This window comes from Aspergillus caelatus, assembly GCF_009193585.1.
Source record: "Aspergillus caelatus strain CBS 763.97 unplaced genomic scaffold BDV27scaffold_2, whole genome shotgun sequence".
In the NCBI taxonomy this organism is placed as follows: domain Eukaryota; kingdom Fungi; phylum Ascomycota; class Eurotiomycetes; order Eurotiales; family Aspergillaceae; genus Aspergillus; species Aspergillus caelatus.
This window is the reverse complement of record NW_022475265.1, coordinates 73,272-94,661: the sequence shown is the minus strand read 5'-3', so window position 1 is coordinate 94,661 and position 21,390 is coordinate 73,272. Positions and strand designations below refer to the sequence as shown.

Sequence of the window (21,390 nt, the reverse complement as noted above, 5' to 3'; positions counted from 1 at the left end):
GTCCCTGGGCTTGAAAATTTAATTTGACGGGCAACCGTGGGGGGAAATGGGCTCCATTGGTTTATGCAGAGCCAAGTGACTGGAGGCAATCCACTGGATCATCGTGGACCTTTTTTTAGCAATATTAGAACCATGGAAAAGAGTTGATCATCAATGGTGATTGTTCCCCGCCCATGTCAACAATGAATATTAGAAAACGTGTCATTGTTCAAATATCTCTGTGCTCCCGGTTGTATCGTTCTTTGGCGGAAAAATCCTGGCAATATGACAGTTACTATCGAAACTAAAGTGAATCACCATATCAGCGACAACCAGTGAATCGGCCCTGAGCCCCTCATTATAGGCCAGTTGGAACTCCACTGCGGAGCCTCTTCGTCAGCCGTTAAACAAATGAAGTCCAGGGTCCATCACCTCACCTGCTGCCAAGAGCCCTAGCGGCGAACGGGTTGGACGGTCACTCGACCACTTGCCAGGAATTAAATCTACTGCCTGAGGCATGCATTGTTTGCCCAGGCTGTCGGTCCGTCCTTATTACGTATTTAGTCGATCCTCAACGTAATCCACGGCCGAGCCGGCAGGTTTTCAAACTAGCTACCAGTAATTGAAGCTTTTCAACAACAAACGCCATTAAATTTGACTTATTAAAAATGTAAAAAAAATAGCTATTTATTAGGGCAACTTCGAACAGTATATCCAACGATCCCACAGCCGCTGCAGTGTTGAGGAGCTCGTCGTCGAGGCACAGGTATAGGTTGCTCAGACTGCTCATTAAACTGTGTATTATACTGCTGAACGCGATTTTCTTCTTCCTGTACTATTAAAAGACTATTGTTCCCTATTATAGTATATTTCCTAGCTTTTTTCTTATATTTCCGCTCGTTCTTAGGTTGTACAGCCTTGACTTCTTGTTGTAAGAGAAGATTAGTATACATAGCCATTTACACAGCTTTTTCAAGGTGTTGAATATGAACAATTAGACTGCTAGAAAGCTTCTACTTTGTATTAAAACTATTCTAAGACTGCAGATCTTCCAGTCTAGCTGACAGATATTCTGAGTTTGAAAAGCAGAGGAAATTGAGCCTTCAGCTAGCAGTGGTATTATTTACTTAATCAAGTTTAACGTCCATGTAGAGCCAGTTGGCTATGACAGACACATGTGTCTAGGCAGTGGTCTAGACCATTGCCCCTAAATTGTCCCTAGAGGCTCTACCAGTCTGTTCTATCCTCTGTATATTTGTTCTGGTCTTTTTCCTCACCCGATCTGTCACAGATCCGATAATGACTCTGCATGATGACTGTATCGTATACCCTGCCCGCTGTGCATAGACAACTTGGTGGCCGAACGGCGACGTCGGAGTCTATATCCGTTGCCTTTCAATAGTGTACAATAGTCCCCTGTCAGTCTTATTTTGTTAGGGAAAGAAGGGGGTCCTTCTGACTATAAAGTTAGCCTGATGTTGATAATGGGCCTGATGTTGATAATGGAGAAAGGCAAGAATCAGTCTGCTGTCTGCATAGTATCTACTGCTTAGCTTTCTGCCTACGTACCCTTACCTAGTTGACAGGTCTTCTACCCTGAATAGTAGATATTTCTCGGAGAATGAGAGAAAGAGGTAATCTGATACCGAAGACAGCAGAAAGAGACTCAAAGCGAAGCATAAGAGACTGGTTAAATAGATACACACATGGAAGCCACAAAAGGGGACACATGAATAACTCAAACGAAAACCGGTGAATCGCTACAAAAACCCACAGACACTGTCAGAGTTCACAGCTGAGCCTTCTATATTTCGCTAAGGCACGTATTTGTTCTCCAAATGTACCCATCCAAGACTAGTAGACCTCAAATCATGTTGAGTTCCTCCACCTGCATAATATCTTCAACAAACGTAGCACCATACTCTCTCATAATCTGTATCTTCTCCTCCATATTTATTGCTAAATTTATTCTCCCAAAGTCTTTGGGTAGTTGCTCTGTACTTTTGAATCTTAATATCCACACACCCACTCCATCGGTCGGCCAACCGTATACCATTACTTTCTCTTCTTCCTCCGTAGGCTCTCTAAAGCCTATCTGTACTGAGGACCGATCCCGCTTACTCGGCCAGAATGTCGCACCAGTCCGTTTCATAAGACTACAGAACCTGTCTTCCTCATCGGCATTGAGTGAGCGGTGCGATACATGAGAGCGGGGGAGCGACAGGAAAAGCATATCGACGGGATTAGCCTCTTTGATAAGAACTCCGCCAGTAGAGGGGTAGCCATAGATCGTGCATCCTATGGTGTCGAAGAAGGTCCGATCAGTCGTCGATAGAGCAGGGTCTGGCGGGGGTGGTGGGGGGTCATAGTCCTGTGGGTCGTCGTCGTCCATTACTGTTTGTTGATGAGAAAAAGGGAAACGATTCACGTTGATGGGAAGTAAGCGGCCTATGGTTTGTTGGCAGACAGTTGATAACAAATTGAGGGTGATAGCAACGAGCATGCTGCTAAATCTCATGATTCAATAATAAGGCTATAAACAGGAAAAGACCAATGTTGGATATCACGTGAATAGACCTTAGAAGCTCATTTACATGCTCTCAGGGTTATATAGACGATGACTGTTTCAATACGTAGGGTTATAAGGTAATTGCGAATGTCTCGCGATTCATGTGGTTGGTAAAAGTCTTCATGCGACGCTAGCACGTGACATTACAGCATGATGTTACAACATGATGTTACGGCTATAGCCAGGGTAATATAAAGATTCTTCTTGAGTCAGGTTACAGGTCAGCTGCTGTCACGGAGCCGATGAGGAATCGGCCTGTGAAGCCTGCAGAACCCTCGGGCCTCTATATCCTGGTTCATTGTGTATAGGCTCTGGTCCCGGTCCTTCCTACATAAGACCTCGGACCCCCTACGGTTTAGAATCGGTCGGAGGAGAGATTATCTGACTCTTTACCGATCTTCGGCGCGAAAGATCTGCCGAATAGAGAAGAATCCTAAAGCTATTTAAGAAGGTCTAAAGATATAGATAGAGGGGACAAGAAGTAATCTCTTTGTATTTGTTCTACTACACAGTTAATGATAGATATCTCTCCCTCTACCTGTCTACGTTTCCTTACCTAGTTGACAGGCTATCTACCCTGTATAGTAGATCCTCCGTTACAGTGTTAAACCAAGATAATATAACTCTTGAATCTTCTTACTTTGCACGTTGATAGATTATTTATCTTGCATATTGTATATGTAGCTCGGAACAATATTTAGTAAAAGAATAGATCTAATTAACTTCTAGAGTTACTATAAAATCATGTAATTATTCACAAAGTAGAATATCCGCTATTCCACGCAGAAACTCTAGCTGACTTGGAAAGTGTTGTTTATCTATATCTAGAAGCTTTTGTACAAGAGCTTCCTTCTCAGAAATAGTTAATTTATGGCCATTGGCGCGTATTTCTGATTGGGAATTAATCCCGCGTAGCCAATCTTGAAGTGTGCTTCTAGGTACACCGAAAACCTCTGTAGCTTTAGATTGAGATGAAACCTTTTTACTTTTATAAGTGGATATAGCTATCTGCACTCGGCTTTCTTGTGAAAGTGACATTTTATATAATAATGATGAAGAAAAGACGCGTTGGATGATATTTGATGGTGGTGTAGAGATTACGTTATCTCGTGTCAATGAAGAAACACATAACAAAGTATGAAGACAGTTAGGTATCAAGATGCCCCATGACAATTTTACATAATTAACCACAACTTAACTGACATTATCATGAATATCCTACTTCTTTTGTCTCTCCTCTTTTCATCGCTTAATCTACAGTATGTAATACGAACAATTCTAACATGTGCACATACATGTATAACATCTGTACTTGCTGCTTCGATGTACCTACAAATAATTTACGAATGGATAATGACTATTGTGTCAACAAAGCTGTCTGGTATAAAGCCCTTGGCCCAATGGACTGATCAAACTGAACGTCATGACAACCCGGTAGTACTACTAGTAGGTGCACCGAGAATGCCGAGCCGCCCCATAGTAACGGACGATGCGAAGTAGACCATGTCTCATGTTGAACCACAGGAAGGTTTAACAGAACACACGTGCTCTAGCATTGTCACTAACGTAGCGACTGTATATATTGACGTTGAATTGAAGCTTCAAATTCGGTGATTATTTCGGCTAATTCCGAGGCGCACGCCACGTGTGTGAGGGCGACCTGTGGTTGGTTGGTTTGCTTGTTATGGATACCAAGTCTGCAACGCGCAATATGACCGCTAACATATAAATAAACCCAGTCGCACAATGACAACAAGATGCCATCAGTGTATGAAGGTCTTTTAGACATGATTGCCCTCATCTTAACCCTCCTCTCCGGGACGCCGTCCCTTGCGTCCCGAGATACCTTCTATCCGCCCCTCAACCACACAACTTTCATCACCAATGCGTCACTCGGCACGTACGGCGGCATCTACAACGCCCCGGTCGACCAGGCCAGCCCTATAGGTGATGTATACAACTACTGTAGTATGCCTCATCCCAACGAGGAGACATACTCACTTCCACCTCCCGTCGCCAATCACTCCGTTACTGCTGGCCTCGTCTATCTGGAGTATCTCCAGCGTCATCAGCGTCGCACTCCTTATAACCTTCTTCCCGGGGGCGAGGTACGTCGTCGCTTGTGGTAGAAGTGTCAAACTACTATTAACTGACCGCCTCAGAACCAAGACTACAATTGTGACAACATCCATGCCCATCTCTACGCAGCGCCAGCTGCTCAGGGGACCCTTCCGGCGACAGTCTACGGTCAAGCCTACTCCGACCCGTCTAACCCTTTTTTGACTACATACGTCAATGGATCCTGCCAGTACCCACAGCTCACGATAGGAGGCCTCCTAGATGGTTACCAACACGGTCGCGATCTCCGCACCGTCTACGGCGACCAACTTGGTCTGATTCCGGACTCGCCAGATGGAAAGGTCTGGTTCCGCTCTAGCTCCTCCGCCCTAACCCAGGGCTCGGCGGGCGGTGTTCTCCGCGGAATTTTCCCCGAGCATTCCGGACCAATCCCTCTCCACCAGCAGGCCTCCGGGATCGACACTGTTGACCGCGGGTTTTCCTGTTCCGCTCGGGATACGCTGCTCTCATCCATTCAATCCACAGCGGAATGGAACGAACATCTATCCGTTACTGAGCCACTGCGCACGCGCTTATCTACGATGTTTAACACTACCGACTCTTGGACCTCCACCTTCGACCACTTTGCCGACAATTTCCAGGCCCGTCTATGCAACGGCTATGAACTTCCATGTCGCGTGCAGGATGAATCCGACTGCGTGAGAACGGACCAGGCAAACGAGGTCTTCCGTGCCGGCGACTGGGAATGGAACTACTGGTGGCGGACCAACGCGAACGCCACGCAATACATCCAACTCGTCGAAGGACTCTTCATCGGAGAAATTGTGCGAAAGTTAGAAGCCGTACAACAGCGCAAGTCCGACCTAGTGTACAGCCATAATTTCGTGCATGATGGCGATATCGGACCTATTCTTGGTGCATTAGGGATCAGATCGCTCCGCTGGCCAGGAATGGCATCGAATATTGCTATGGAGATTTGGTGCGCCGGTTTCCTCTTTTTCCTTTTTTTTGTGATCCATTTTGGCTAATGAGAAAAAACAGGGAAACTTCCGAACAAAAGTTATTTGCTAGAGTCCTATACAGTGGAGCTGCGATTGAAACCATTCATGGGACCCTGGACTGGATTCCGTTGTCTGCGTTGATCAACATCCTGAAGCCATTCATTCCCGATGATATCATCTCGATGTGTAACTAAGCGTAATTATTGCCATCTCTAATAGCTAATGTGATATTATACTATCCGCAACGCAGTGAAATCAGTCTTCACAACAGTAGCAATAAACACCATCCGAACAGCACTGAGGAAACCGTCCATGACAACAAACCGCATGCGAGCAAGGCGATGAGCAGGTGTAGCAACCTAGAAAGGTTCAGTTCATCTATATCACTAAGCTAGATAAAATGACGTACGGCTCTCATCAACCCCAAATCCAAGAACACTTTGTCCCGACTTCAAGGCCGGGATTCTGTGACCTTCCTTTGATGCCGTTCGTAAGGCTGCATTCGTTAGCATATCCATCCTACCAATGCCAGAAATAGGAATAGTACAGGTGTATTGATGCTGCACCGCGCTCGCGACCGAGACGGTGTGTAGCACCGCAGCGATGGATTTCAAGTTCATGGCGGATGGTGGTGTCTGGGTCGGTTCAAGATAACAGAGGCAATATGAGATGAGCTCAATATATTTTGGAGATCAAAGATACAAGGGTCGAGTTATATCTACAACCTGAGGGTTTGAGAATCAGGTGCGGATGTCATCTGCTGCTGCTGGGGTTGGGGTGTCATATGCCCTAATCGATCAGCTGATCACGTTACATTCCAGGATCTATCCTTGTACTCGTTGCATTACTGTCATGTTTATGTGATGCAATGATATTCAAAATTTATACAGTCTAAGTCTAACATACAGATAGAAATATACAAGCATAAAGACAAATACATGTGCTTGGAGAATGAGAAGCAATATGCCTAGCTTTTGCCAAGGGTATCCAACCAACCCCGCTACATCGTGCGCATAATATCTAAACGGTAGTTCTAAATGTGAGACATAAGCAATAAATCTAGTGAACGTGAAGAAAAGCATAAGAAGAAAAGAAAGTCAATATCTTATCCTGGGTCTCAGTCGTCTATCCCATCGCCGCTCTGCCTTCCTAGCAGCCCCTATAATCCTATTTGCTAGCCGTCTGAGACGAAGTACTCGAGCCAGTTTTAAGGCGGATTGTCCATCTGCATTAACGACTTGCTGGTCGGGATAAAGATCCAGGATCTTGCTACAAGCCTCGCAAGCAACATCCATAATCATTTGCTCCTCGGCTGACAATAGGCGAACGCGCTTCCGTTTCCGACCTTGAATACTACCATTTGGGCTAGTTATTGAGACCCAAGGAATGTTGTTCCACGTATGTTCCCATGTGCTCGACAGTAATGTGTGCAATGGTGTGCCCTGCGCGCTTCCAGCACCGGAGTTGACGTCGATAAGACCAAGAAGCTGCTGTAGGATTGCCAGGTTCACTGGCCTCTGTTTACAAGCAACGTGGAGGGCTGTGTCTGTGCGCGCGTCGATATGATCCACGTCGACACCGCGACCAATGTATAGTTTCACGACATCCGGCTTCCCAGACTCTACAGCTTGGAATAAGGGTGTCCGACTGTAGGCATCGTAACTGCTTAGGCCGGTAGCACACTCACGGCACAGCACATTTACCAAGTCCATTGCATCCGGGCGGATGGGTGCAATGTGCCATGCTCCTTCTTGGGTGGTCTGATTTGACGCTAAAGCGAGCCTGAGTCCTGCATGAGCGGCACGCTCGATCAGTGGAACTGCAAAAGTCCTAACCACATGGTAGATGGCCTGTGGGCTGATAGGAGGAAGCTCTATTCTATGATGTTGAGTCTCATTATACTGGTCAAAATGATCAAGTAGCCTTGCAAAACCATATGTGTATGCCCTTTCCCCGACGAAAGCCATGAGCCAATTAGGAGCGCTCGGCAGGATTCCGGTGTCTTGTCGTAGAACATCCTCTTCAGGCTGTGCAGCGCAGAGCAGATTGAAGCACCTGTCCGCTTTGTAATGAACTGCCACACCGAGTGGACTCCAACCACTCTTCGTCCAGCACTCCAGTGGTAACCCACACTCCAGCATGAACTGCAATCGGTCTTCACGATCCAGCGCAATGCAGTGTGTTACAGGGTCATCATGTCGGTAAACTAATGGTCTTCTCAGATTGTCTTGCTCTTCGAGCTGCCGGAAATAGTTTTCATTACGCCAATTTCTCCACTCTCGATCTGACTCAAAGACATAGAAATCGTTCCAGAGGAATAGCTCCCTCAGTCGAGCCTTGCTGAGAACCCGAATGGCAGCTTCCTCGATTGCCGTCACATCGATCAGTTCCCATAGTTCCGTCATACGCACATGGTAGAGGATTCTTTCCAGTACTTCCGTAGGGCAAGCCCAAGTAAGGTAGTTCGACTCCATTGCATTTACGCGTGGGCAAGTGAATTCCGTTTCGTCAGCAGTATTTCAGGGTAGGACAGTTTGGATTCATAGGAATCAAGTGAGTAAGATGTCTAAGCAACAAACGCTTCCTGCTACGAATGACCATATAGATAGACATGGATATACTTATTTTTGGGAGCAGCCTGGGTTATAAATGCATACAGCCTTTCTATATAGCAGAACCCACTGGAGCAAGTTAGAACTTCTACAAAGCGCCCCGGAGAGATTAATACGAATGACAATGTAATTTTTGTACCCATTATGATGATTAGCAATGTCTCAATGAGAAACAGGGCTCTGGCGTGGATTTTATGGATATCGCTTTGTTCAATAGTATATACCGCAGGTAGCAACCTTTCATATTTTATTACAAATGCCCACTGAGTTTACAATGTTATTTTTTCCGCGTAGAAGTAACATGGAACGAAGCGTCACTTTGGCCATAGCGTCATTGTAGCTTTCATTATTTGGCATATTGTAAGTTAACCTGTGACAAAGAGCTGTCGTTTGAATTAGATAACCATAAGCCATCAAAGGAAATAAAGGACAAAGGAAACATACAGAGATCAACAATAACAAACAAGAAATTGCGAAGGCTTGCGACGGAGCCAATGCATTACAGAGGGCACAAACGCCTGGCCTTATGATGCAATTCACGCTTTCCACGGCGATCGGCATATAGGGCACTGTACTGGATGTGAGTCTTTCTGACATGCCTCTACCCAGCGATCCATGCAGGACTTGTGGAAATTGGTACCACATCTCTTCTTGCACCAGACCAACAACTTGTCACATTCCTGGAGGGTCCTGCTATGGATTAGTGTATGCTCTATCTGGCCCTCCTTGTTATCCTTCTCATCCCTGTTACAGTTAATCTCTTCTTCGTCGGTCGAGTGGCCTGGCTCCCATAATAGCAGTTGGCAAATAACACAGTTTCCTTCTACGCACCGACGAAGGACCGACGAACTTGAAGAGCCTGTGGTTCCAGCTCTGGCCGGATGTGCACTGCTTCTAGCTTCAGATCTCATGGTGGGGAGCTCAAATCTCTGTAAGTTAGTATCAGTTGAGGTGGATGAATATCTTTCCGTCCTGAGTTGTGAAGTAGCACTTGTAGCTGCCATGACCCTTGTCCACAGAGAGCCAACATGGCTTGGGTCAAGACAATTATGAATATCTGTGACAACCTCATCTGACCGCGCAATCATCTGGGCTAGCCCTGTCCGATACTCGTGTTCGAAGACTAACGGATCCTGCCAAGCCGTTTGAATAATGTGAAAGTTGCGTATCTGCCTACCCCAGGTGGCCATTAGATGGGATGCTTGATTCTGATGACTACTTTTGCACAGAACGAGGGGTGCCAAGTTTTGAAAGAATTGATCTATGGAGCACCCGGCATGGAGCTTGTCAATGGCCTCGTCAAGTAGACTGCAGGCGGCAGCACAATCAGAAGCGATGATAGGCCGACAGCACCTGCGTCCTTGTGAGATAGCATAGCCAGCACACCAGGGTTCCTTGCTGGGGTGTAGATGTATAATGTCAGAGACATGACGGTTCGTAGGTCGAGCAGTTGGCGATAAGGACATCGTGCGACTGTTCTGACTTAAAAAAGAGTAAAATAGACGGTTGCTTCTCAGCGTGCCGTAGTTATCAACGTTGGATAATTTTCTGCTCTGAGAATGAACAATCAATAAGAATATTTGAGGTAGAGGACAGTTTTGAATGGCATTTGGTGGCAAAACATATCGATTGTGACAAGTTATATTCACTTGCCTTTCCCACACCAACATAGTCGATTTATCAATTTCCAGTGCGAGCAAGAACCCCAAATCCGTCACAAAACAGCATGGGGTAGGTTCCCATTTGCTCCAAGCTTCCTGCGACCTATTGCTTTTCTACCACCTTAATACTAGACTGACTCGTAGGTCAAGCTGGAAAGAGGGTCCAAATCAGATTTCAACACTTTGTATGGCTTATGCCAAACAACATGGACCTTTCCGGGTTCTCAGTTCCAATACTGTCACTTTTAGGTGGCCCTTATTCCAGGGCTACAAACCGTAGAGAAAGCCTGTGCTTATGCAATGGGTTAAACGTTACATTTTTCGTCTCCCGTTCCATGGATTTGGTCTGTTTGAATCAAACCCTCTATTGATAGAGCAAAGCATGTTCACAAAAGCATCATTCTAGATGAAGAAACATAGGACCTACCTCATGCCTACGTCTTCCTAATGTGGAATACGTTGTTTAGTGTGATACCACTCACTTTAGGTTCCATGTACTTTTTCCGTTTCCCAGTGGTCTTTATAAGGCTAAAGTGGGTTTAGGCGGAGAATGTTGGAAGACAGAATTGATACAATTATTTATGTGACATATAAATGAGAGACATGTGTGAGCGACTATAGACAATAATGAGGGTACTAGCCCGAGCCAGCAGCATTGACAAAAACAATCAAGCAAAGGTCGAAAGGTTTTCAAGAAGCAAGCATTTATAAAGATGCCCGCCGGTGAGCAATGCACTTCTGTGTCTTGCGACCACCTTACTCGTCGCAATCCTCTCCAGCGCCTGCATCAGCGCCAACACCGGCATTCGCGCCGACGTTTCCACCAACATTTCCACCCACGTTGGCGCCCAAGCTTCCTCCAAGGTTTCCACCGAGATTGGCACCGACGCCTGCGCCAGCATTACCACCAAGACCAGCGATTCCACCAAGGATGCCTCCAACATTAGCTCCAGCATTACCTCCCAGGTTGCCACCAACGTTAGCACCAACACCTGCATCAGCATTTCCGCCAACGCCTGCATTTGCTCCGATACCTGCGCCAGCATCTCCACCAACACCAGCGTCGGCTCCAACACCTGCACTACCATCAAGGTTGCCTCCAACGTCTGCTCCAACATTGCCTCCAAGGTTTCCGCTGGCATTTGCTCCTCCGCCAACATCGGCACCAGCATTACCACTAACATCAGCACCAACGTTGGCACTGCCAGAGGCATCTCCATTTCCGCTAGCACCGGCATCACCACCGACATTGGCACCACCGGAGATATCACCACTTCCACTGGCACCAACGTCAGCTCCAGCGTCACCACTAGCGCCAGCATCTCCGCCAACATTGGCACCGCCAGAGACATCCCCGCCAGCGCTGAGATTTCCACCGGCGTTAGCTCCACCGCTAATATTTCCACTTCCAGTGGCTCCAGCATCGGCCCCAGCATTACCACTGGCACCGACATCACCACCGGCGTTAACACCTCCTCCGACAGTAGCATTGCCGGCAACATCTCCGCCACCGCTAACATCTCCACTGCCAGTAGCACCTACATTGGCTCCAGCGTCACCACTGGCACCGGCGTTTGTACTGCCGCTGACATCTCCTCCCACGTTGGCTCCTCCACTAACATCTCCACTACCCGTAGCACTCACGCCAGCTCCAGCATCGCCACTAGCATCTCCTCCAACATTAGCGCTTCCGCTAGTATCTCCACTGCCGCCGGCACCAACATCAGCCCCGGCATCACCGCCTGCACCAACGTTGGCTCCCCCATTAGCATCTCCTCCAATATTAGCGCCTCCGCTGACATCTCCGCTGCCGCTGGCACCGACATCAGCACCAGCGTCACCACTAGCACCAGCATTGGCACCACCGCCAACGTTGGCGCCAACACTACCACCACCATTGACGCCTCCGCTCACACTTCCGCTGACACCACCACTGACACTGGCGCCAGCAGAGGCACTGGGGTTGGTTCCAAAGCTAACACTCACACCAACACCGTGGCCGTTTTCGCATTTTTCACAAACGCTAGTAGTCACACTAACATCACCGCTACTAGTAGCGCTACCGGAAGCCTCACATGCTTCACAAGAAGTAGTGGAAGTGGCCGAGCCGTGGTTGCCGAGCCATTCAATGAGAGGCAAGAAGGTACGAGACTGCAATCCAGCACGATCCCTGGATGGGTTGGAGAGGGGAGTACCAATTCTACCAGGGACGTTCGGCAGGGTACCATTGTGCGATGTCACAGACACCGGGACCGCCAGGGTCGAGGTTGCCCCAAGGGCGAGGGTATAAAGAGCGTAACGCATATCGGGAATTAACAAAGATTGAAAAGATTAACGGAAGAAGAATGACTTTTGTTTATGGATTTTTGAGTGAACAAGGAAAGAATGTTGTCGATGCTGGCTGAATGAGGTGGTAATGGGAGCGCATTGCAGGCCTTTATATAGACGTGACATCTCCCCCTTCGCGCTCTTGATGTCGCTATTCAGACTGGGATGGAACCATGTTTCCATTGTGGACTAACAATGAAACCACTCTATCCATGGCATAGGCAAGACTAGCAGTAGATCTGCGTTTCAAAGAAAGACCGCATCTAGAAAATCAACTCTGATTTGGAAATGCGCTTGACTAGATCGGATTGGTACGTCCGATATTTGGGGTACTCGGTTCATACTGCTAGAACGGTAAAGCCGCTTCTCCTCAAATGACGTTCTTGATTATATTATTATATTTGCGATATCTGTTCTTACATAAAGCATAATCACCTTTACGCATAATCAACCACGACCTAAATGACCTCGATACACCATTGCATTACATCTTTCCAAACTACAAGTCCCAACCGAATATATGACCAAAACTGGCACACACCAAGTGACTATCACCATCCCGACGCACGGGAAAGCCCCTGGCCCCTAGGGCTCGACCTTAGTGTTGGTGCAAGGTCACTCCAGAACTTGACCATGAATCATGGCAACTAACCATCGATCTCAATTATAATTAGAAACTATGTTTGCATGAGTCAAGCTACAGGCGCGAATAGAGTTCTTAATGTGGGGAAATATGGCTGCAAAGGAACAACAGAGAGAACGCATCTTCAATCTGAAACGGTCGGGGAGAATCTTCGCTTTTCTTGTGCTAGAGTGAACCACGGTGGTTTTACCCTAACTGGCTAAGCCGGGATTGCCGGCTGGTTTTCGGGGCGAGCAGCCTGTATGCACCCTGAAGGAATCAAACTCAATTATGAGAACACCCTTCCGATATCGCCGGCCGACGAGTCTAGATTTATTCGTCACGCTAAATGGATCGACCTCTTCCGATTTACGATTCTGTAGACCACGTATAGTATGCACATTAAAGGGTTAAACCTTTTCTCCGGAGGTAGAGCTTAGTCTAAGATCGGTTCTTAGGTCGCAGCATAATATTCCTTCACAACCTGTGCATTGACATTGTCTGCCATGAATCAACGATACCGTGAGCACCATATTTTGGGGGAACAGATCCCGCATGATTGAAACAGGCTAGCCCACACTGAGACCATTTAATGGGGCCTTGATCTCGACTGGGCAGAGCAACCAAGGTCCTCTTTTTTTTTTTTAACTTTTACCCCTCCGCTCAACCAACCCTGTTGGAGACAGGATTCAAAAGTCGAAACGACTCTAAAGGATCCACCAGAGACACTAAGGCCGATCTGGAGCAGGGACGAACATATCATCGTCAGCACGAGGGCGTTCGTCGACCCCTCGGGAAGTGGATCAACCGTAAAATACCCGAACCCCTGGATCTATGCCGAGACCTAATTTACCTGAACCACCCCAGGAGCTTTCTAGTCCTACATCCCACAAATAGGATCATGATCTCCTAGTTCTGTAAACCAGGTGGTTCCCAATTATAGGACAAGCCTTCTGCCGTGGTGTCTGTGGTTGGTTGCTCGAGGTCGGTGGTTCGGGATCAAGCTCGGAGTTCACGTCCCACTCAATAGGGTTCGGACTAGGGGAATAACCATCGTGATCCGAAGTTGACCCGGGCCCAGTGTTTGATATCGGATGGGGTTCTATTTTTGTACTACTATATCACGCATCTTTTTATTGTGTATTTTGGATACTATTATGCTAGTCATGGCATTAAGTCAAGTAGGTTGCGGAATATATGTGCCTCCATCTGAGTACGGAAAAGTGCGCTCCTATCCTACAACCTGTGGTGACTTATAGTTTCCATTTTAAGTGAACTTACAACAATGCTCAGTAGTGTCTGAATGAGTACCATATTGAATGCAATCTCAATGATTGGGCCTGTCTCTTCCCGATCAGAGTCACACGATACCTGTACAGATTCTAGTGCAGTCTCTGCCGCCGCTGGTCGGTATCAATCAGATACTGCACCACGATGATCGGTAGCATTCCGAAACGGTGATGGTCATAGCACCATTCACTTACATCCTGAGTACTCGAAAACACTGCAATCCTTGGAGGATATCCAATCACTGCGAGATGTTTCATACATTCCATTAGTTCTTGCCCATGCTTACACTAATAAATGATCGGCTAATATACAGCCTTTATATCAATAACATAACGCCCCCTGCAGATCCCAGAAGCGATAGCGTACATGGGACCCATGGACCTGCAACTAGGTACTCCGCTGAATAAGAAGGCCTCGACTGTTCTTCATACAAGGCACCACACAATAAATCCCGCCATACGTTGAAGCCAGGAAGCCCAAAGACCCTGTCCGGCAATTGGTATATCACACCATATTGGAATTTCCTTTCAACTATTCCTATAATAGAAAAGTGTTCAACTTTCATCCATGGATGTGTTTGAAAATGAAGGCAGAAGAGAGCGACAGTCCATCAGACCTAGTATCGTGAGCCGTGTCGTGGAATAGTCCATTTTTAACCCATTGATGAAAATTCAATGGTCTGATGAGCAAGGAAAAGCAAGGATGAAGGAATAGTCCGAAGGATGCAACCATGTCAAATGGGGGTATTGCTCTGAGTTTCTCCGAGATCCTTCCGTTTATGGCGTCTCCAGGTATGCTTGGTAGCGAGGAGGGGGCCATAAAAATAGATTCTCACCGAATGAAAAAAAGTCGCATATCGGCGTACGCCTGATACTCAATCACATGGGACATTTCGGGGGCGAGGTTTGTCTATTGCAGAGGCCAATGCTACTTTGTTTGTTTTCGAGCTTGCTCTGGTCCTTGCGTGGCGGCGTGACTTGTATGCCACATTGCACAGAGTTGTGGTAGTTTGTACTTATCAGAATAGTAGAAAGACTTAAGATAGTACGGATCATAGTGAGAAGATACTTTCATCACTCCTCCTCGCGTAAGGATGATCTAACACGACCTTAATATGACATATGATACCCATGGCAAGGTCAGCAAAAGGACTCTACAGATGTTCGTCAAAGTAGGGAATTTGAGAAGGCTACTTTGTATCACAATTTTTCCCTCTTTTATTTCACGATCTTGATAGGCAATCAGACAAGTCTGTTGCAATCAATATAGTACATGCGGAAGCGGCTTCCTACAGCTACCAATGCAGGCGATGCCCATATCTTTTACCAACATTGTAAATTTCTTGAAATTGTTCTTCTACAAGAGGAAAAATGTATAGATCATAAGATAAAATGAAAAGATAGTCAGAGCCAAATAAAAATGAAAAAGTTGGTTCCGTAACTTAGTTGCGGAGGCATATACATATATTCCAGGTCATAGGAATGTACTTCGAGCCCCGATGGAAACACAGATAAAGTTCTCAGGAGAAAGCATGGGATACCTGAGGCTAATTCGTGAACAGAATCAAAAATACGATTTCATAACTACCTTTTATATAAATCTATTTACATCATTGGGAAATCGCACTTTCAACTAGTACTATATGGTGAGGTCAACGTACGGCATCGAAGTGATACTAGTAGCAAGTACTATATATTTCTGGAAATAAACCCTAACGCTAGACATATGGTTACTTAAAAGGGTAAGGGTGTCTATGTTTCAAGAAAGACTAAAGAAGCAACGAGGGATAGTCCTAATCAAGAGAACATCAAATAATAACTGGAAGTCCGGCTTCCTGACGAACACGATAAGCCTTCGCTTTCCATCGAACAAAGAAATTGCGTCTGATTTCATCAAAGCCATACGTTAAATTCAGATCCTTCAAGATGTAATCCAGGCGATATTCCTCCAAAAGGTTCCCGTCGACACAGATCCGGATACTCCCCACATACTCATATATCATTGCTCCGTGGAGTTCCGCCCTGCCACCCATGCGAAGTAGATATCGGATGTAGCCGCTGATAAACTCTGCCAGCCATTCCGGTCTCATGAGCCAGGAAGCCAAATCACTGGATGACCATACAGAGGACTCTATGTCATCCTCGTTGTCAATGCCGCCTATCCAGTTAAAAACACCTATATGCGGTGGTGCCACTGTACCATCTTTGGATGAGACGAAGTCCAGATTGAGTCGGTTGATACTGAACGGCATACGTTTGCTACGAGGCGAGGCTGTGGGCAGTCTATGTTCTGCCAGAGGGCCAACCTCGAGAAAACGTTCCAATATATAATAGAAGCTCCAGAGAATTGGAGGTGGAGTACCATCTCCCGGACGAAACCTCTGCCTGCGACCTTCCAGCGTTGGGCTAGTACCAATTATCCTGAAGGTGGCGGTGAGATCATCGACACGCCGACAGACCTTTGAAAGAAAGCACCAGGTTGGCAGTAAATCTGTCTCATTGGCCAGGATAACGTCAAGCCTTAACGAACAAGGCACTGGATCTAACGGGTCTAGCCTCCTCCTTGCAATGTCCGCTATTCGTCGGTTGAGTAGAAGAAGGGATAGACAGCCTGACTGCCAATCCTGTTTTTTCTGGTACTTAACATGGCTCGGCCCGTAGCTCCACGAACGACAGGGTGCCTTCCGTGGCCCAGACACATAACCCTCATACGGGGCCTGAGGGCAGTCGGGTGGGGGGTTGTCGTAGGTCAATGCTAGCTGAACTATTTGTTCAAGGAGTTCATTGGGCAGGTCTAGAAGTGAGGTTGGCATTTGACCGGACTTGGAGGTGTTTTCCTTCGACGTGCTAAGAAGCTATAAAACTATAGTGAATGTGCATATTGCCGTGCTGTTGAGCAGAAAATCGATTGTGACAACACGTGAAGTACCGCTAGCGGGGCTTAGACGCTTCGCCTAGACCGCGCTAGACGTGTCCATCATGCAAGGCTGAAACTGAACATTAGCCACGACCTATAAAGACTCCCAATAAATAATCTAAGAACCAGAACGGCTATTTCGACGAAAATCATTCGGATGCCGTGGCAATGGCCCTTTCAGTATAAGCCACCGTGGAGCTTGGCTGGAAGCGCCTACACGATTGTCGCATTACTCCCTTCATCCTATATCTATATGGCCCCGTTTCTTCGATTGTCTGTCGTCTTGATATACGTGCTTTCCCGGTTACTTAGCTTCGATAAAGAGGTTTTGCTTTGCCAAAAGGCGCCGTATGATGTGTAATCGTTCCTAGATTAGCTCACATAGGTACCAGAATGATTTTTCCACGATTATAGTTGGGTTCAACTCTAGCATAGTCATAAGGTACCAATCTTGTTCCCAAATATCTTCTGTATGTCCAAGACAGGTTGGCATTCAAGTTCGACATAATCTTTATCTGGGACACTTGCAAAACTGGGGACCTCAGAGGAATCGATGTACTGGTGCTTTTCTGGGGAATCTAACTTTGCATGCGGGGTAAAAGCGATTGCCCTTCCTTTCTGGCTGCCCACAATATTGGAGAGACGCCGATCGTATCGGGAGGCTAGTCTTATCCGTAGTCTAAAGGAACGCTTGGCTGCCGATGCGTGTGGAAGAATTTTCTTTCCCAAAAACGCAATCAATTGCTGCGATCGTATATGTTACAGATTGTGCGATAGGGAGCTATCTAATACTATGCAACGCTCGTGAGATTGCTCTGTTGTAAATAAAAGTCTACAGAAATTGTTAGAGTCCGGGATTGATAACCCATTAGGGTTGTTCGACGCCGTATCTCTCGGCCGGAATTAAATGGACTCGGCATGTCTTCCGATAATAATCCTTCCACCAAAACTACGGCGTATGAACCCATAATCTCTTACGATGTCGACTTAAAACCCTTTTATCGAAGCAATTAGAAAACCCCACAATTGCGATCTGGACTTTTTTTTGTCGGTGAGCTATCCCCTCATGGTGTTTCCCCTCACCCCTCACTGAAGAATATTTCCTTTCCGTCGTGGGTCTCATCTCATTTCCGTCTCCTTGCTCCGTAGTTCTGTTTGTATGCGATGTACCTGCTCTTTACAATAGCTGCTGTTTTCTTTCTTTCTTCATTTCTTCTTGAACTTTTTTCTCCCTGTGCATTCCTCCGTTACTAGATTTGAGTCTTTGAGCATCGATTTCATCCATAATGGCCAGTACAGTCGGAAAGGTATGCTGAAAACTGTTCCCGATCTTCTATCGGAGTGTGTTTACTAACAATAAATAGACCATCACTTGCAAGGTACGAATGGAGAAGCCATGTTCGGAGCAGAGGACAATTACTGATGAATAAACAGGCCGCAATTGCCTGGGCAGCAGCAGAACCCCTTTCAGTCGAGAATGTCGAGGTCGCACCACCAAAAGCTCATGAAGTCCGCATCAAGATCCTCCACACAGGTGTTTGCCATACTGGTGAGTTGAGATTTGTTCGAAATTCTATGGTTCACGTCTAATAGCGTGATTCTTCTCGCCTACAGATGCCTACACGCTTTCCGGCAAGGATCCCGAGGGCGCTTTCCCTGTGATTCTGGGTCACGAAGGTGCCGGTATTGTTGAGTCTATTGGTGAAGGTGTTACCAATGTTAAAGTCGGTGACTACGTGATCGCTCTCTAGTATGTTATTCTATCCACAAAAAAAAAAAAAAAAAAAAGGTTGAATGGAGTGCTAACGAAGTGGTCAGTACGCCGGAGTGCGGAGAATGCAAATTTTGCCGGTCCGGGAAGACGAACCTGTGCGGTAAGATCCGGGCCACACAAGGCCGCGGCGTAATGCCCGATGGGACAACCCGCTTCAGAGCCCGCGGAAAAGATCTCCTCCATTTCATGGGCTGCTCGACCTTTTCTGAATACACTGTCGTCGCCGATATTTCAGTTGTCGCGGTCACTCCCTCTTGCCCGACGGACCGCTCGTGTCTTCTAGGATGCGGTATAACGACCGGTTACGGTGCTGCTACTGTTACGGCCAATATTACAGAAGGAGCTAATGTCGCTGTCTTTGGAGCTGGCTGTGTCGGTCTATCGATTGTCCAGGGCGCGGTGAAGCAGAAGGCCGGAAAGATTATTGTCGTGGATATTAATGATGGAAAGGAAGCGTGGGCTTATAAGTTTGGCGCAACACATTTCCTCAACCCCGCTCGACTAAGGAAGACCGTTCAGGATGAGCTTATTGACATGACTGACGGTGGATGCGACTACACATTCGACTGCACCGGAAATGTCAGCGTCATGCGCGCTGCGCTTGAAGCCTGTCACAAGGGCTGGGGTGAGAGCATCGTCATTGGCGTTGCTGCTGCTGGTCAAGAAATCACAACCAGGCGTATGTGGCATCCTATCCGAAAGCTTTCATTGTGGGGAATATTTACTGACTTTCGAAACAGCATTCCAACTAGTTACCGGTCGCGTCTGGAGGGGATGCGCTTTTGGAGGCGTCAAGGGTCGTTCCCAGCTTCCGGCTCTTGTGGAGGATTACTTGCGCGGAGACTTGAAAATCGACGAATTTATCACACACCGTGAGAAACTGGCCAACATCAATGCCGCTTTCGAACAGATGAAGCAAGGGGACTGCATCCGATGCGTCGTTGATACGGTGGTATCGTGAGGCAACGGAGTAGACTATGGGGTATTACGAATTGTACATATAAAGAATGACTGGAAATGATGAATTTTAACGCGATAATGCATTTCAACTCACTCTCTGCTGGTTGCTCTAAGGATTTCCATCTGTAATTAGGTAGTGAAATGCTACTAAAGTTTGTTCAAAAAGTACTATCCATTCTTTCCATGGACATAGTAAAAATGCACAACAATGCCATACTTCGGGGATAACTCGTACGGCCGGAGATAAGTTGAAGTGAATAACTGCCGATAGCACGCCATCAAAAGAGAATCTCGGAAGCGCGCCCGGACTGGGGCGTCAAAGTGGTCGATTTGGTCCTCCGTACTCCGGGCACGGGACCGGAAAGCACAACCGGATTGAGTATAGAAACCCACGGTCCGTGACGGACACGGACCGTCTACGGCTTTTCTAACCGCGACGTGGAGACCATAGATAAAAAAAAAACCCCTCAATAAATCACCAATTATTCTTGGAGTTTGATCTCCTCATGAGGGGATTCGTAGTACCAAATATGGCGCGATAATGGATCTATAACTTTATAAATGTCCGAGAAATGTAACAAAACTGACATATAGAACTTACTCTAGACATCATCTTCAGACAACGAGCGACATATAAATAATCGCAACGCGGTTCATATACTACTACCTCCTACCACACTTCATTTTTTTGAACACCAACCAAAACAGCCGCCATGTCTGTCTCCCTCCACCCCCTCGTTGACAACGGCCTCACCAAAGGCAACGAAAACTTCCCTGGCGGAAACCTCTACTGTCTCTGCCCTCAGAACAAAGTGACCGTCACTCTCAAGAGCAACGTCGCCCACAACCACGCCTGCGGATGCTCTAAGTGCTGGAAGCCCGCTGGTGCACTCTTCTCCGTCGTCGGTGTGATCCCCAAGGAGAACCTGGCCGTGACTGCGAACGCAGAAAAGCTCAAGATCATCGACGAGGCTGCTGCTATCCAGCGTTACGCCTGCAAGGATTGCGGTGCTCATTTGTTCGGACGCATTGAAGTTGACCACCCCTTCAAGGGACTGGACTTTGTTCACGTCGAGCTTTCGGACAAGAAGGGATGGCAGGAGCCACAGTTCGCTGCTTTCGTCTCCTCCATCATTGAGCAGGGCTTCAACCCCAGCGGAATGGATGCAGTTCGCTCCAAGTTCAAGTCGGTCGGCTTGGAGTCTTACGATGCCCTGTCCCCGCCTTTGATGGACCTCATTGCTACCTACACTGGCAAGAAGAACGGAAAGCTTTCTGCCAACCTGTAATGCGGTTCGCTGGATCGACTGCGACAGTGTGAAATTATGGTGTGATAGCGTGGAGCGATTGTGTTTTTGATTTATTTGGGTGGTTAGACGATGTGTTGTATGTATAGATCTGGGTTGCATGAGGGGAGCGGGTGGGTGTTGTTTGGCGGGTGAGGCTGGGTTTCGTTGTACATTGGTCGCCTGGTGGGCGGGAGTTTGATTATGATTATTATGGTAAATGACCAAAGCTTTTATGATGAGATACCTGTTCAATTGATCGTAGTTTGTATTCGTGAGTCCTATCCTGGTGATTAGGGTTGTTGAACACATG

At 46.9% G+C, this 21,390-nt stretch overlaps 9 protein-coding genes across 9 annotated transcripts; 3 read left to right on the top strand and 6 right to left on the bottom strand.

The window, feature by feature from the left end:
• Positions 1–1,595: 1,595 nt before the first annotated feature.
• Positions 1,596–2,690, bottom strand: BDV27DRAFT_119260 (uncharacterized protein). The gene has a single exon (XM_032064823.1). It carries the CDS (start codon positions 2,495–2,497, stop codon positions 1,844–1,846), a length of 654 nt encoding a protein of 217 aa, XP_031933684.1. The 5' UTR covers positions 2,498–2,690; the 3' UTR covers positions 1,596–1,843.
• A 1,638-nt stretch (positions 2,691–4,328) lies between these two features.
• Positions 4,329–5,918, top strand: BDV27DRAFT_35414 (histidine phosphatase family protein). The gene is made up of 3 exons (XM_032076411.1): positions 4,329–4,656; positions 4,711–5,606; positions 5,669–5,918. The coding sequence occupies exons 1-3, from the start codon at positions 4,336–4,338 to the stop codon at positions 5,820–5,822; spliced, it is 1,371 nt and encodes a 456-aa protein (XP_031933683.1). The 5' UTR covers positions 4,329–4,335; the 3' UTR covers positions 5,823–5,918.
• On the bottom strand, positions 5,853–6,351 carry BDV27DRAFT_35408 (uncharacterized protein). The gene is made up of 3 exons (XM_032076410.1): positions 6,176–6,351; positions 6,038–6,124; positions 5,853–5,987 (listed from the first exon to the last, which is right to left on the bottom strand). Exons 1-3 carry the CDS (start codon positions 6,246–6,248, stop codon positions 5,884–5,886), a joined length of 264 nt encoding a protein of 87 aa, XP_031933682.1. The 5' UTR covers positions 6,249–6,351; the 3' UTR covers positions 5,853–5,883.
• A 374-nt stretch (positions 6,352–6,725) lies between these two features.
• Positions 6,726–8,033, bottom strand: BDV27DRAFT_140217 (uncharacterized protein; the record flags this gene model as incomplete). Its single annotated transcript, XM_032069611.1, has 1 exon — positions 6,726–8,033. The coding sequence occupies one exon, from the start codon at positions 8,031–8,033 to the stop codon at positions 6,726–6,728; it is 1,308 nt and encodes a 435-aa protein (XP_031933681.1).
• Positions 8,034–8,776: 743 nt separating this feature from the next.
• Positions 8,777–9,706, bottom strand: BDV27DRAFT_151859 (uncharacterized protein; the record flags this gene model as incomplete). Its single annotated transcript, XM_032071437.1, has 1 exon — positions 8,777–9,706. One exon carries the CDS (start codon positions 9,704–9,706, stop codon positions 8,777–8,779), a length of 930 nt encoding a protein of 309 aa, XP_031933680.1.
• Positions 9,707–10,657: 951 nt separating this feature from the next.
• Positions 10,658–12,205, bottom strand: BDV27DRAFT_151858 (uncharacterized protein; the record flags this gene model as incomplete). Its single annotated transcript, XM_032071436.1, has 1 exon — positions 10,658–12,205. The coding sequence occupies one exon, from the start codon at positions 12,203–12,205 to the stop codon at positions 10,658–10,660; it is 1,548 nt and encodes a 515-aa protein (XP_031933679.1).
• Positions 12,206–15,911: 3,706 nt separating this feature from the next.
• On the bottom strand, positions 15,912–17,055 carry BDV27DRAFT_119257 (uncharacterized protein). The gene has a single exon (XM_032064822.1). It carries the CDS (start codon positions 16,951–16,953, stop codon positions 15,949–15,951), a length of 1,005 nt encoding a protein of 334 aa, XP_031933678.1. The 5' UTR covers positions 16,954–17,055; the 3' UTR covers positions 15,912–15,948.
• Positions 17,056–17,141: 86 nt separating this feature from the next.
• BDV27DRAFT_35405 (uncharacterized protein) lies at positions 17,142–17,449 on the top strand. Its single transcript, XM_032076409.1, has one exon. It carries the CDS (start codon positions 17,215–17,217, stop codon positions 17,416–17,418), a length of 204 nt encoding a protein of 67 aa, XP_031933677.1. The 5' UTR covers positions 17,142–17,214; the 3' UTR covers positions 17,419–17,449.
• An 894-nt stretch (positions 17,450–18,343) lies between these two features.
• Positions 18,344–21,080, top strand: BDV27DRAFT_140213 (chaperonin 10-like protein; the record flags this gene model as incomplete). Its single annotated transcript, XM_032069610.1, has 8 exons — positions 18,344–18,364; positions 18,422–18,436; positions 18,492–18,606; positions 18,672–18,807; positions 18,876–19,510; positions 19,572–19,771; positions 20,362–20,365; positions 20,500–21,080. The coding sequence occupies 8 exons, from the start codon at positions 18,344–18,346 to the stop codon at positions 21,078–21,080; spliced, it is 1,707 nt and encodes a 568-aa protein (XP_031933676.1).
• Between the last annotated feature and the right edge of the window lie 310 nt (positions 21,081–21,390).

Coding starts and splice junctions, on each gene's coding strand:
- BDV27DRAFT_119257 (XM_032064822.1), bottom strand. CDS start 16,953: ATGCCAACCTCACTTCTAGACCTGCCCAATGAACTCCTTGAACAAATA.
- BDV27DRAFT_35414 (XM_032076411.1), top strand. CDS start 4,336: ATGATTGCCCTCATCTTAACCCTCCTCTCCGGGACGCCGTCCCTTGCG. Junction 4,657..4,710: donor ACCTTCTTCCCGGGGGCGAG/GTACGTCGTCGC, acceptor TGACCGCCTCAG/AACCAAGACTACAATTGTGA. Junction 5,607..5,668: donor AATATTGCTATGGAGATTTG/GTGCGCCGGTTT, acceptor GAGAAAAAACAG/GGAAACTTCCGAACAAAAGT.
- BDV27DRAFT_35408 (XM_032076410.1), bottom strand. CDS start 6,248: ATGAACTTGAAATCCATCGCTGCGGTGCTACACACCGTCTCGGTCGCG. Junction 6,125..6,175: donor GGTGCAGCATCAATACACCT/GTACTATTCCTA, acceptor TAACGAATGCAG/CCTTACGAACGGCATCAAAG. Junction 5,988..6,037: donor ATTTGGGGTTGATGAGAGCC/GTACGTCATTTT, acceptor GAACCTTTCTAG/GTTGCTACACCTGCTCATCG.
- BDV27DRAFT_119260 (XM_032064823.1), bottom strand. CDS start 2,497: ATGAGATTTAGCAGCATGCTCGTTGCTATCACCCTCAATTTGTTATCA.
- BDV27DRAFT_35405 (XM_032076409.1), top strand. CDS start 17,215: ATGCCGTGGCAATGGCCCTTTCAGTATAAGCCACCGTGGAGCTTGGCT.